Below are 13,505 nucleotides of genomic sequence, written 5' to 3'. Positions count from 1 at the left end.
AAAAAATTCAAAAAAATTTCTCACACCGCATATTCGTGTTCATGTTTCTGTGCTTCTCTTCAGGCTACCTGGTGCTGAAGGACCTTGGCTTCAAAGTGGAGAAATATGTTGCCTCTGAGGTTTGTGAGGATTCACTTGCTGTGTCAACAGTCAGCCATGATGGGAAGATCATTCATGTCGGCGACGTTCGATTCATCACCCTGGAACATGTATGTTTACAACGTCTGCTTGAACATCATGACATCTGTTTTGGGCTGATGACACTGAAATAGCAGTTGTTTTAAATTCTGATTCATACAGCTTGGTTTCTCTTTATTCTATAGCTTGAGGAGTGGGGTCCATTTGATCTGTTGATCGGTGGCAGCCCCTGCAATGACCTCTCCATCGTAAATCCATTGAGGAAAGGCCTTTATGGTAAGTTACAGTGTTTTCATGTGTGACTGTTTGCTTTTATTACATCCAACCATCATCTATACCCACTTATTCCAATTCAGGGTCACAGAGATCTTTTGAAGCTTATATCAGATCACTTTGGGCGGAAGGCATGTGTACACCCTGGACGGGTCGCCGCTCCATCTCAGGGCCACATATGGATAAACAACCTCACACACGCTCACTCCGGGGGGCAACGTAGAGTCATCGGTTAACCTGCATGTTTCTGACCCAGAAACTCCCTCACACAAGAGCAGGATGAGCAACAGTGCTAACCACTAAGCCACTGTGCTGTCCTCTTTGCTTTAATTTTTTTACTTTAGCTAAATGTTGGAAGATAAAGGAGCTTTGAGTGGCAGGTTTTTTCTTTTTTTTTGAGAAGATGTTTCATATCCTTGTGTATCAAAGGTACTTTAACTACTTGTTATTAGCTGTGGTATTGGAAGTAAATGCACCCATTGATAAAATGTCTAAAACAAATATCCCACCTCTCAAACTCTCAAGTTTAGCACAGGACAAAGGCCCACATCCCAAATGAATGATTTTGCCATGGAGTTTTGTCGTAGCCCCCCTCCTCCTCCTCCTCCTCTTCCTCTTCTTCCTCCTCCTCCTTCAAACGCACACTTATAAACACACACGCACAACTTAAATTGAACTCTGGTCCAAATCACCAAATCCTTTACCCTCCATTTTGCAAACTGACCTGTCGATAAAGAGTCTCTACACTTTTTTGGGGGCTGGAGGTTATCACATTGATTCTAACATAAAGGGGTCACATAACCAACTCAGTGTAAAATGTTGGACCAGGACAAAGTGGGGTTACAAGGACTAACGCCTGTATCCTTTCCCATGGCAGAAGGCACTGGCAGGCTTTTCTTCGAGTTCTACCGCATTCTTCAGCTGCTGAAGCCCAAAGAGGACGACCCCAGGCCTTTCTTCTGGTTGTTTGAGAACGTGGTGTTCATGAACACGCACGACAAAGTCAACATTTGTCGCTTCCTTGAGGTTTGTCTTTCTGTTAGGATCCTTTAGCTCTCAGTATTTTTTTTAATCCTCTTCTTTCCATTTTTAGTTTTTCTTTCCTCTTCTGTCAGATCTTTTATTTCTTTTTTCAAACAAACTGGATCTATATTGAAGGCCTTTTCTGACATGTTCTGTTATCCGTTAATCTGCTGTGAATGACCTCCTTGTACTCGTAATATTTTGTGTCAACCATCTTGTAATAATACCAAATGTCACATTCACTGTTGCACTCTGTAATTTCCACATTAAAGGGGACCTATTATGGCATCTAATATCTATTTTGAACAGGCCTTCAATGTCTTAAAAACAAGCTTTTGATTGTTTTTGCTAAATAAATTAGAAATTCAGCCTCTTAGCCATGTCTTTATCTTCCCAGTCTCTAACCTCATTATCTATGCAGGATTCTGAGTGGGCGGGGCTATGATAATGAGGCTCTGTGCTGATTGGCTGCCTGAATGACGCGATACACCGCTACGAAAAAATGGCGGAAGCTCCGGCCGGCGGAGTTGGTTGTGGGCGTGGTTTCACGCATCGGAGGCCGACCTATGTAAATTGCATTTTGGTTACGTAACGAAAGGCAGCAGAATCTGAACGGCTCGTAGAAGCCACATCACACTGGATGGATCATCCGGGCGGCTGTACAGACTCTGCAGAATTTGGTTGCTTTCCTCCTTCTCTGAGTTGGCAGGCTGAGGAGAGACCACTTTATATATGTTAAAGCAAGAAAAAACGAGTTTTTCATAATAGGTCCCCTTTAAGTCTGAATTGAGTTATGAGGAACATTAATGCAAAGATGAACAGTAGTTAAACAGTAGTTATAGCCATTAATGTCACGTGTCTCGTGTATATAAAGGGACTGTTTTTGTTTTCTCCCCAGTGTAATCCTGTACTGGTGGATGCAGTCAAAGTAAGCCCTGCTCACAGGGCTCGCTACTTCTGGGGTAACATACCTGGGATGAGCAGGTGAGACCTCTTTAACTTGTGTCTTACAGCTGTTGTTGTGTGTTATACTTCCAGTTGTAATGATGGCAGTCATGATAGGCTGTTTGATACTTTTTCTCCTTGATTTATCATTATTTTCTTGCTTATTCACTTCTCTCTGATTTAAGAGTTTTATTTCTTGACTGTCTCTTATTTTCCTTCTTTTTTGCTTATGTTTTGAAGAATTAACTTTTTTTTAAAAATCTGTTTTTTGAATGATGTTTGTTTTTCCATTTCCTTCTCGTCAGGCCAATTATTGCTTCCCAGAAGGACAAACTGAGCCTTCAGGACTGTTTAGAGATTGGCAGAGAAGCGAGAGTGAGTGCCGAGTCAGCTGCTCGCATTTAGTCTGTATTTTATTTGGGATATTGATTATGATACACATAGTATGATCAATAATCACTGTGTGATGCTTTGTCCTAGGTAACAAAGGTGAGAACCATCACCACCAATCCAAACTCTCTGAAGCAGGGAAAAGATGTGTCTATGCTGCCGGTCGTCCAGAATGGAAAAGAGGACATCCTCTGGGTCACCGAGCTGGAAATGTAGGTGTCCATATGCCATTTCACTCCTGGCAACAAATCTAAAAAACACACCATTTAAATGCACACAAGCTCAGTGTCAATGTTGCTCTTTGTTGTGTCAACAACGACACAATCTATCGATCGCCACAAACCCTGACGCAGCACGTGTCTGACACGTCTGGCTGACGCCGTCCTCATGGCATGGGATTGTCTCTGAAGCGCAGGCAGCGAGGTGAATTTTAGATTAAACACAAAATAATCGTACATTAATCGTATCTTAGGTAAAACGTTTAATTATTTGTGACGTTGATAAGAGGTCATAATCGCCCAGCCTAACCACCATGATTCTCCATCCAACATAGATTGACATAAATTTGATTCCTCCCTCCTCGTGATTGCCAGCCTCGGTTTCATCCTTGGAGAAACGACCCGTCACACTTCATCATCCAGCTCTATATCAAACTTAGTGAAACCTTCTCCCAAACTACCAGGGGGGAGGATTTCCTCCATCTGCTCGCCCCAGGCCGGTCCTGTGGTGTCGTCCTCCGTCACCATTGTTCTCTGTAGACAGCATGAGGGTTTCAGACAGCAAGGGTTCTCTGGGTGCGACTGAATTTCCAATAATCTTTGATTTGCTTTTTTTTCACGTGACGTGTTTTTTCACGGTTGACTCTAAAAGCCTGTTATTGCACACGGGACTCTGGGTTAACGAGTGCATTTGTTACCAAGTGGGTTGTGAAAGGCTACTTGTCAGTAAGAAATACCCTTGAATGACATCAGACTGAGGCAGGCTTGCAAAAAAAAGTCATGTTTTAATATGGTTCCAGGCCTGGACAACTTAGGTCAACAAAACAAAGCAACTCAAAAAACAGAAATCATAGTTAAGCAGAGGTGTTGGCATTAACCTCTCCCCATGGCAGCCCCCTCTGTACTGAACCATTTCCTCTTTATATGCTCCTGTCTCCACCCCTGGAAAAGCAGTCAGCAAATCACAACCTTAGACACAAGGTGCTCCCCATAAAGCAATCAGAGCTCAGGCAATCATGGCCGCTCCCAAATTACTGCATCTGCATGGAAATACACAAGTAAAGTAGTTAAATCACATGTCACAGCAGAATGTGCACCTTCTGTGGGACTGAAATCAAACTCCTAATACTTGCTCATGCAAACAATAAAAGAAACTACTCTGACAGAGTCTGCTCTGTCACATTTCTTACCCCCTCTCCTTCTGGGTTGTGCATACCTGGTACACGTGACAAATAGTCAGCTATGATATTTCTGCCCCCTGGACAGTACTCAATCGTAAAGCGGTATGGCTGAAGAGCCAGACACCAGCGCAGTATTCTGGAGTTTTGACTCTGCATTGAGTGCATCCACTTCAGGGCTCGATGGTCTGTTTGAAGCATGAACTCCCGTCCGAGCAGATAATACTTAAGTGAGTCCACTGCCCACTTTATGGCGAGTCCTTCCTTCTCGATGGTAGAGTATTTTCTCTCCCGGTCAAACAGCTTCCTGCTCAGGAACAGAATGGGCCTCTCTTCTCCAGGCTCTCCTTGGGCTAGAACAGCACCTAAGCCAACATCAGAGGCATCCACTTGTACGAGAAATGGGTTATTGAAATCAGGGCTCTTCAGAACAGGATCTTGACACAATAGCTCCTTTAACTTTCTAAAGGCCTCCTCACATTCATCAGTCCACGTAAGGTGGGACGAAGTAGTCTTCTTGGTGAGATTAGTTAATGGTGTAGCTATTGTGGCAAAATGAGGCACAAATCTTCGGTACCAGCCAATTAGACCAAGGAATGACCGTACTTGCCTCTTCGTTTGCGGTCTGGGTATCCCTCGAATGGTCTCCAACTTCTCCACCAGTGGCTTTATCTGGCCATGCCCGATGCGGTACCCCAGGTATTTCACCTCCTTCTGTGCCCACGAGCATTTCTTATTGTTGATGGTTAATCCAGCCTTCTGAAGCCTCTGGAGGACCTGCTCGAGGTGATGGAGATGCTCATGGAAGGTCTCACTGAAAATAATACAGTCGTCAAGATATGATGCTGCATATTGCCCACAATCAGATAAAACAATGTCCATGAGTCGTTGAAAGGTAGCAGGGGCCCCATGAAGACCGAACGGCATCACTGTATACTGATACAAACCAGTAGGTGTTCGAAAGGCTGTATAGGGTCTACAAGCAGCGGTGAGAGGGACTTGCCAGTAACCCTTACAGAGATCTAACGTGGTCATGTATTTAGCTTTGCCTAACCTTTCGAGCAGTTCATCGATTCTGGGCATTGGATAAGAGTCAAAACAGCTGACACTGTTCAACCTACGAAAGTCTGTGCAGAATCGAACACTTCCATCTGTCTTAGGAACCAAAAGAACAGGACTTGACCACTCGCTTTTTGAAGGCTCTATTATTCCCATCTCCAACATGGTCGCCACCTCTTTCCTCAAGGGATCCACCATTCTCTCAGGAACACGGTAGGGCCTCTGCCGGGTTGGTGTGGGAACCTTCAAAACGATGTCATGGCTGATAACATCTGTGAGACCCGGTGTGTCCTGGAAGAGAGGAGTGAATGTCTTCTGTACCTGGGCCAGCTGTTGTTTTTGCTCCTCACTCAGGTGTTCAGGATACTCAATGGCACCACCTTGAGGTCGGAGTGGCTCCATGTCAGTCTCATCATCTCCATCCTCTGCTACATGCACCATCATCACTGGTTTCACAGCCGGGGTCACATCTCTCTCCTTGAACTGTCTCAGCAGGTTGACATGCAGAATCTGCTTCTGGCGTTTCCTTTCAGGGCACAGAATTTCATAAGTTACTGGACCCACCCTTCTAGACACCACATAAGGGCCCTGCCATTTAGCCAGTAACTTTGATGTACCAGAAGGAAGCAGTAGCAATACCTTCTGCCCAGGTTTCAGTTCTCGCTCTCTGGCATGTTTGTCATACCACACCTTTTGCTTGGTTTGGGCCTCTCTCAGGTGCTCTTGGGCCATGCATCTCATCTTGTCCAGCTTGTCTCGCATCTGGAGGATGTAGGACGCAACACTGCACTGGGCAGACTCTCCAGCCACCCAACCCTCTTTTAGTACATCCAGGGGACCCCTAACCTGCCTGCCATATACCAACTCAAAGGGTGAAAAACCAGTTGAGGCTTGTGGAACCTCTCTGTACGCGAAAAGCAGGAATGGAATCCATCTATCCCAATCCCTCCCCGACTCATCCACAAACTTTTTCAGCATGTTTTTAAGTGTACCATTAAAACGTTCCACCAAACCATCAGTTTCAGGGTGATATGGTGAAGTTCTAATGCCTGTGATGCCCAATTGCTTGTACAGAGTTTTCATCAAAGTTGACATGAAATTTGTACCCTGATCAGTTAAAATTTCTGCCGGAACACCAACTCTGGAAATCAGATCAATGAGACATCGGACTACATGTTTGACTTGAATGGAGCGTAAGGGGTAAACTTCTGGGTATCGAGTAGCATAATCACAGATTACAAGGGCGAATCTATGCCCAGAACTACTTTTAACCAGTGGACCAATTATGTCCATACCAATGCGCTCAAATGGTGTGCCAATGATTGGTAAAGGCTGCAACGGTCCTCGATCCGCTTTGCGAAGTGGAGCTACTTTTTGACACTCTGTACATGTCCTACAGTACTCCTGGACATCCTGATAAAGTCTAGGCCAATAGAACCTGCGACTGACTCTGTCATAGCTTTTCTGTTGACCTAGATGTCCCGCCCATGGAATGTGGTGTCCCAAGTTTAGAATTAACTGATGGAATACTTTAGGAACAACCAATCTAGGTACATCACCATCTCCATTGTACAACAGGTTGTCCTTGAGGATGTATCTATCACCAATGAGATTAGCAGCTTTAACAGGTTCACCATCAACCTCACATACCTTAGCAAACAGAGGTTGAAGCAAAGGATCTGCTCGCTGTAGCTCTTTAAAGTTGTCAGGGACCTGCCACTGTGGTTCCAGCAGAGTGGGGTCAGGATCTGGAGTGACCGGGACTGGATCCTGCACTCTGGCCTTCCCCACATGCTTGGCTTGACAGCGCTGTTTTTTATCCCTCTTAACCTTTGTACCACCTTCAAAAAGACTTTGATGGATATCAGGCAGGGGCTGCAAACCCTTGGCCTGAGATCTTGTAACCACAGCACATGAATTTGACACAGCCTGTACAAGTTTAGTTAGACTGGGTAGATCATTCCCCAAAATAACATCATATGCCAGTTGATCAACCACCCCCACTGTCATCAGATATACTTGATCATCCACCCCAATATTTACAACAGCAGTAGGATACATTTGCTCTTCCCCATGAACACACCCCAACCCTACTAGGTTGTCAAAGTTTAAAGACTCATTAGCTACAAACTCTGCCTTCACCAGTGTCTGGGAACTACCTGTATCCAACAGTGCATTAGCATCCTGCCCATTAACAAGAACTGAAGTTGCATACCGGGATTTGGGCCTAGACATTTGTACAGTGGGCTGGATTTCTGGTCTAGGCACATAGCACAGATTCACTTCTTTTGGTTTTTTAAGTGGACACAACGCTGCTTTGTGCCCTGGTTGATGACAATAAAAGCAGATAAGGCCCCCATTTTTAAACCTTGTCCCACCCCCTGTATCATGCTTGGTTAGAGCCTCATCACCTTTAACCTGACCCACAGTCACCTTGTGGGGCCGAAAGGGCTCCCGATGTGGCTCCCGAGGTGGTTCCCGATGTGCAGCCAGATACCTCTCAGCAAGTCTCGCCGCCTCCTCCCCCGTCTGTGGTTGATGCTCTTTCACCCACGTTCTGACATCTTGGCGGAGAACACGCAGGTACTGCTCTAGGATCAATGTCTCTGCCATCTGTTCCTTCGTCTTGGTCTCAGGTCGCATCCACCTCCTGTAGAGTCCCTTCAACCTGTTGTAGGTCTCCCTGGTCGACTCTCCTGCTGGTATACTAGTAGATCTGAAACGTTGGCGGTATGTCTCTTCGGTCACGTTGTACTTGGCAAGGACGGCAGCTTTGATGTCGGCGTAGAGGTGGGAACGCTGCTCATCCATGCTGGCATAGGCCTCCAACGCTCTACCTGTGAGAAGGGTGACAACACGAGCAGCCCACTCATCATGGTTCCACCCCCAGGTTCTGGCGATGCGCTCGAAGCGGATGAAGAAGCTTTCCACATCTTCCCCTTCAGTGAACTCTGGGATCTTGGCCCCGTCATAACGGCGGATGGGCGGCTGCTGCTCTGGCTGAGCATGTGTTACTGTAGTCCATCGGCTGGGCTGCTGGAGTTGAGCTGGAGGGGGCAGATTATATAGGCTCTGGTGACTAGCAGGATCATCAGTCACACTTTCCAGTTTGGTTTTTTCATATACAACATTTTTCAGATCTTCAAGCCCATCAAACAACAATTTCTCATGTCTTTGCTGGCGATAAATGAATTCTCTCATTTCATTCATAAATTGTTGCCCAAACGGAAGGTTCTCTTGTGAAAGATGAGGTGAAGTACTTAACTTCAGTGAAGGGGGTTTCTCAGGTGGCTTCTTTGGCTTTACTGGAGGATCTGGGTGTAGCACCAGCTGCTGCTCCACGGCTAATTGGGGTGCCGTGGCCCCTTCCCCCATCAACTCCACCACCGACTCCTCCTCTGGCTCCTCCTCACGCTCATCACCATCTTCCATCATCAGCCCTGGGTTTTTCCGGGTATGTCGAAGCGGTTTGCCACGCCCTCGCCCAGCCATTTAGGGTTTTCTACTGACAATTACTCCTGGGAGGCTTTACAATCCCACCACTGCCACCAATTGTTACCAAGTGGGTTGTGAAAGGCTACTTGTCAGTAAGAAATACCCTTGAATGACATCAGACTGAGGCAGGCTTGCAAAAAAAAGTCATGTTTTAATATGGTTCCAGGCCTGGACAACTTAGGTCAACAAAACAAAGCAACTCAAAAAACAGAAATCATAGTTAAGCAGAGGTGTTGGCATTAACCTCTCCCCATGGCAGCCCCCTCTGTACTGAACCATTTCCTCTTTATATGCTCCTGTCTCCACCCCTGGAAAAGCAGTCAGCAAATCACAACCTTAGACACAAGGTGCTCCCCATAAAGCAATCAGAGCTCAGGCAATCATGGCCGCTCCCAAATTACTGCATCTGCATGGAAATACACAAGTAAAGTAGTTAAATCACATGTCACAGCAGAATGTGCACCTTCTGTGGGACTGAAATCAAACTCCTAATACTTGCTCATGCAAACAATAAAAGAAACTACTCTGACAGAGTCTGCTCTGTCACAGCATTCTTTACATATAACTTTATGAGACACCCTGGGCAGACATCGTGTGGGTCTGTCATTGAAACATCTGGAAGAATTTGGATTTGGATGAAGTTTGGAACTGCCAACTTCCTGCTTTTGTTTAGGGCCGTGGTAGAAAGAAAAGAAAACAAACCAGTTACAAAACTGAACAAGTTGAGTTGTTCAGTTTGTTAGGTAACGTTCGGTTAGTGTAGGTGAACAGAGTTCAGGTGATGTTACTTGTTCGAGAGTTAAACGAGCAACAAGCAGCAACAAACCTCACAGAGACGCCCCAAGCAGCTTGCGCACCTCCGAACAGACAGAGGCTGCCAATCAGGTTGTGTGGCATGAAGTGCAAGAATATTAAGGAGCTTGAGACTGTACAGCTTAATTTATTCCCTCGGCAGGGCGGGACGTCTTCTACAGCAGTGTCATTGGTCACGACAGGTGTGTCAAAAGAATTTCTTCAGGTTGTTTTGGCAATAGGCATCGTATCAAATCCACCGACTGAAGGGAATCTGACAATATTAAATTGAATAGTTTTGCACTTTTCACAGCTTCAGTAATTTTAGGGAGGTTAATGGGAATTCAGGTGGATGTAATTTGCAGTTTGTATCATTAGCCGTCTTCATGCTCCACCCAAAGACCCGAAGTTGTTTAAAGCTGTTGTTTAAAACTGATCATTTGTTACATCTCCAGTTGTGATTTTCCTCCTTGCCCCCTCCTCTACACCAGGATCTTTGGTTTCCCCAAACATTACACGGATGTGAAGAACATGAACCGTCAGCAAAGGCAGAAGGTGCTGGGGAAGGCGTGGAGCGTGCCGGTCGTCCGACACCTCTTCGCTCCGCTGAAGGACTACTTTGCCTTCGAGGAGCTGCCTGTTTCGACCACCATCTCCAGTTCCAGCGCCACCTCTGCACCCTCCTCAGCTTCCTCATCCTCACCTGCCTCTCCAGACATGCAGTTTCTTAGATAGGTGAGGTCTATTTTACTTTGTCCATCAAGATGATTGCAAACGTGTGTGTTTGGATGTTTCTTTCATGCGGATTGATGCCATAAGGCCACTTTGGTCACTGTTTCGTACCAATGCGAGAAGTTCTGAACACTTCTTTTATAAATTTGTATATATATGTCATTTTTGTGCTTTTAATTCATTTTTAAATTAATGCAAATAATTCAGTCGATGTGATAAATATTTTAGGTTTATCATCCACCAATGTCACATTATATCGGTGAAATATGAGGTTTCAAAATGTGAAACCAGTTAATAAAAGGAAGGGGAAAAAATTAATTTATTCACATTTTTATGAGACATAAATCTGCTGCTGTGGTGAAAAATGTTTCACGGTTTTAACGGTTTTGTAACTTTTTCAGAAGACTGAACTCTGTGATATCTTTCTGTTCAGGATATTTCTCTGGAGTTTTTTAAACATTTAAATTGCTATCCGCTGACTGATTGTAAATGTTTATTGCTTTTTCTTATTTTTTGGTTTTATTGTTTGTGGCATCTGCGTTGTAAGTTTGTATTCCTGTATTGTTGTCAGCAACAAAAATATCAACAACAAAAAAAACAAATCTAGCCATACTAGAAACCTCTGTTACCTGTTGGGCTGCAAATGTCCGGGTCCACACAGGTCCTGGTGTGGTGCACACTTCCCCAGCTGTTTGCACAATGGAGCCTCAGTGTGCCATGCAGGACAAACATTCTTGCAGCTGTCGTACACACATACATTTCAAATCCAGATTGTCTGCAGAAGTGCTCTGACATTTGTAAATAGTCCACTGTGGCGACTGGGGAGGGCACCGAGGATGCAGGACATGCCGGAAAAGCCTGCTGTGTTTTGCTGATTGTAGTTTTTACTGAACTTTTACCGACGCTCAGTGATGCTGTTTTTTGTTTGTAAAAATACTACAAATGTGTATACAAAACCACAATATTGGCAATTTAGTGGAAAGCAAAATACAAGATTTCCGAAAAAAATATGAAGCAGCAACTCTTGGCTTTTTCTCTTCCTCCCATTAAATGTTCCAGAGGATTGGCTGCTGCCATGACATATTGGTCCTGATCTCTTAAACCTCGTACAGCGCAGCTGTTGGTCTACCTTTAGCTTTTCTCTGCAGAAAAGCTGGAGCGAAAACCACTGACATGCATGCTTACAAGCAGCTCCTCTGGAACATCTCTAGAGCATTAACTGTGTGTGTATACGTATGGCTTTTATGTCACACTGGGAAAACTGTTTATTGCCCTATGCACATGGTACAAGTACTACCTCAGAATCTGCAGTAATTCAAAAATCATAACCCAACATCTGTGCGAAATGTGTGTTTTGCTACAATTTACAATTCAATCCCTGGATGTGTCATCAAAGCCTGCGTGTTGTGTTGTTTCAAAGAATTGTCATTCAATTAACTTGAATATTGAAATGGAAGCGTCTGATCACAGACTCTATGTCATATTGTGAAATGATCAAGGCTCCTTGTGGCCTTTTATTGAAAGTGAAGACGGCATGGAACGGAGGGGAAAGAAAAGGGGTTGACGAGTCACAAAAGGTCAAAAGGGAGGACTTGAAACTGGACTGTCTGTGACAAGAACTTCTGCATCCCATCAGGCACGAACGGGAAAAGGATGCAGATGTTGAGTCGTGTAGGTCAGAATACAGACACATCTGTCTGTCTGGGAAACAGAAAACAATTATTACTGGATACCTTTGTTTGATGCTTCAGATTATGGAAGAAGCCAAAAGGGATTTTTTTTTTTTAATGACTTCTAGACTATTTTTAGAACGGACATATTAAATGTTCTTTTAATCTTTCTTAGCAGTGAAATAACAGATTTCATAGTCATCTTTTATCATTACTGTGTAGAAAACAAGTTTGTGATGCTTTGATGATTCTGTAATTCAATTTTATTGATCCACTAAGAGAAATTGTATATGATCATGAATGTGTTGGTTTTTTTTCCTTCTTTTTTGCGGGGTGGGTCCTCTGCATCGCACAACATATTTTGCATACAACTCCAAGGGAATAGATTTGATATCTTTAACAAGAGTATAAATGCTCAGAATCTCTGAGAGAGTCCACAACTTTAAGATTTAAAGTGTCAAGTCACCTGTTTCCATCGTATTATTGAAGAATTTATCAGCTTTTGGCATGAAAAAAAAAGATTTTTCTCAGGTTTATTGTCAAATGCTGTGAACAAAAAGATTAAGAGGATGGAGTGATGGGGAAAAACTTGGAGTGACTGCATCGTTTATTTCATTTGTTCCATAAATAAGATAAAAAAGGTCTGCAGGTAGCCAGTAGACTCACAAGTCCTCTGCTGTATTTATGTTTGCGTTTGGTCTTTTTAAACTCTTCTACAGCAGTTTCTGCAAGATCAAAATTCAGTTTTACAGTGGCAAGAACAGAAAAACCCTTTGGGTTTACAGATTACTCCTTTTCTGAATCCATCCTGTGTTGGATTTACTTCCATGCATGTAGGACGGCGACACCAGCTAACCTCTACTAAACTTCAGCTGGTGAACAACCGCCCTGACTTTACCTTGAATGATATTTTGGCAAATTTGGGAATTAATGTGATGACAATAAAGCACATCCTAATCGTGATGCTCATTTGGTACTGAACATAGTACTGAGTATTTTTCTCAACATCCAGATTTTCAAGACGCTCTTTGGTAAACTAGTTAACTCCAATATGTTTTCTAACCACTGTGAGCTGCAAAAGCTAAATGACAAATGTGTACAGGTATAAACGCTTGGAATAAAAAGCATGTTCAACTTCATGTGTGTGTTAAGAGAACAGAGCTTAACTACCGTCAGTATTTTGTATCGTGTGAATGTATTGATAAGTGGGAAAATTGTAAACATAAAAATAAACATTTATCAGGTAATATTTGTTTCATCATATTTATTTTATATTTCAATTTTCCTCAGCTCAGAGAAGCTGTGGTTGTTTTGAAGTGTTTTATCTTTAAAATAGTTGTTATGGTATTAGCTTAAGAGATACATGCCATGAGGGAGGAAACGTGTGTTGGTGCCCTTCCATTAAAGAAAGGAAAAACCCACAATAGTCACTGAAATAACTTCTAATTGACATAGTAATAATAGTAAATAATCATCCACTGAGCACCGACCGATCAAAAACATAAATAGCCTTTGAATTGTGGTTCAACAAAATAATTTTAAAGAACAAATTAATAGTTCTTGAGTTTCAGTATGAGAGGAGGAGCCTGACA

At 43.6% G+C, this 13,505-nt stretch overlaps 1 protein-coding gene across 1 annotated transcript in view; it reads left to right on the top strand.

Moving 5' to 3' along the window:
• Nucleotides 1-13,118, top strand: part of LOC133456865 (DNA (cytosine-5)-methyltransferase 3B-like) — a 29,272-nt gene extending 16,154 nt beyond the window's left edge. Inside the window, exons 17-23 of the mRNA XM_061735534.1 lie at nt 64-209; nt 324-414; nt 1,289-1,437; nt 2,333-2,418; nt 2,685-2,754; nt 2,860-2,981; nt 10,003-13,118. Coding sequence (XP_061591518.1) covers nt 64-209; nt 324-414; nt 1,289-1,437; nt 2,333-2,418; nt 2,685-2,754; nt 2,860-2,981; nt 10,003-10,246 — 908 coding nt within the window. The 3' untranslated portion in view covers nt 10,247-13,118. The remainder of the gene's footprint in view (nt 1-63; nt 210-323; nt 415-1,288; nt 1,438-2,332; nt 2,419-2,684; nt 2,755-2,859; nt 2,982-10,002) is intronic.
• The last annotated feature ends 387 nt before the right edge of the window (nt 13,119-13,505 follow it).

Source organism: Cololabis saira, chromosome 12, assembly GCF_033807715.1.
Source record: "Cololabis saira isolate AMF1-May2022 chromosome 12, fColSai1.1, whole genome shotgun sequence".
NCBI lineage: Eukaryota > Metazoa > Chordata > Actinopteri > Beloniformes > Belonidae > Cololabis > Cololabis saira.
This window is presented reverse-complemented; position numbering and strand designations above follow the sequence as displayed.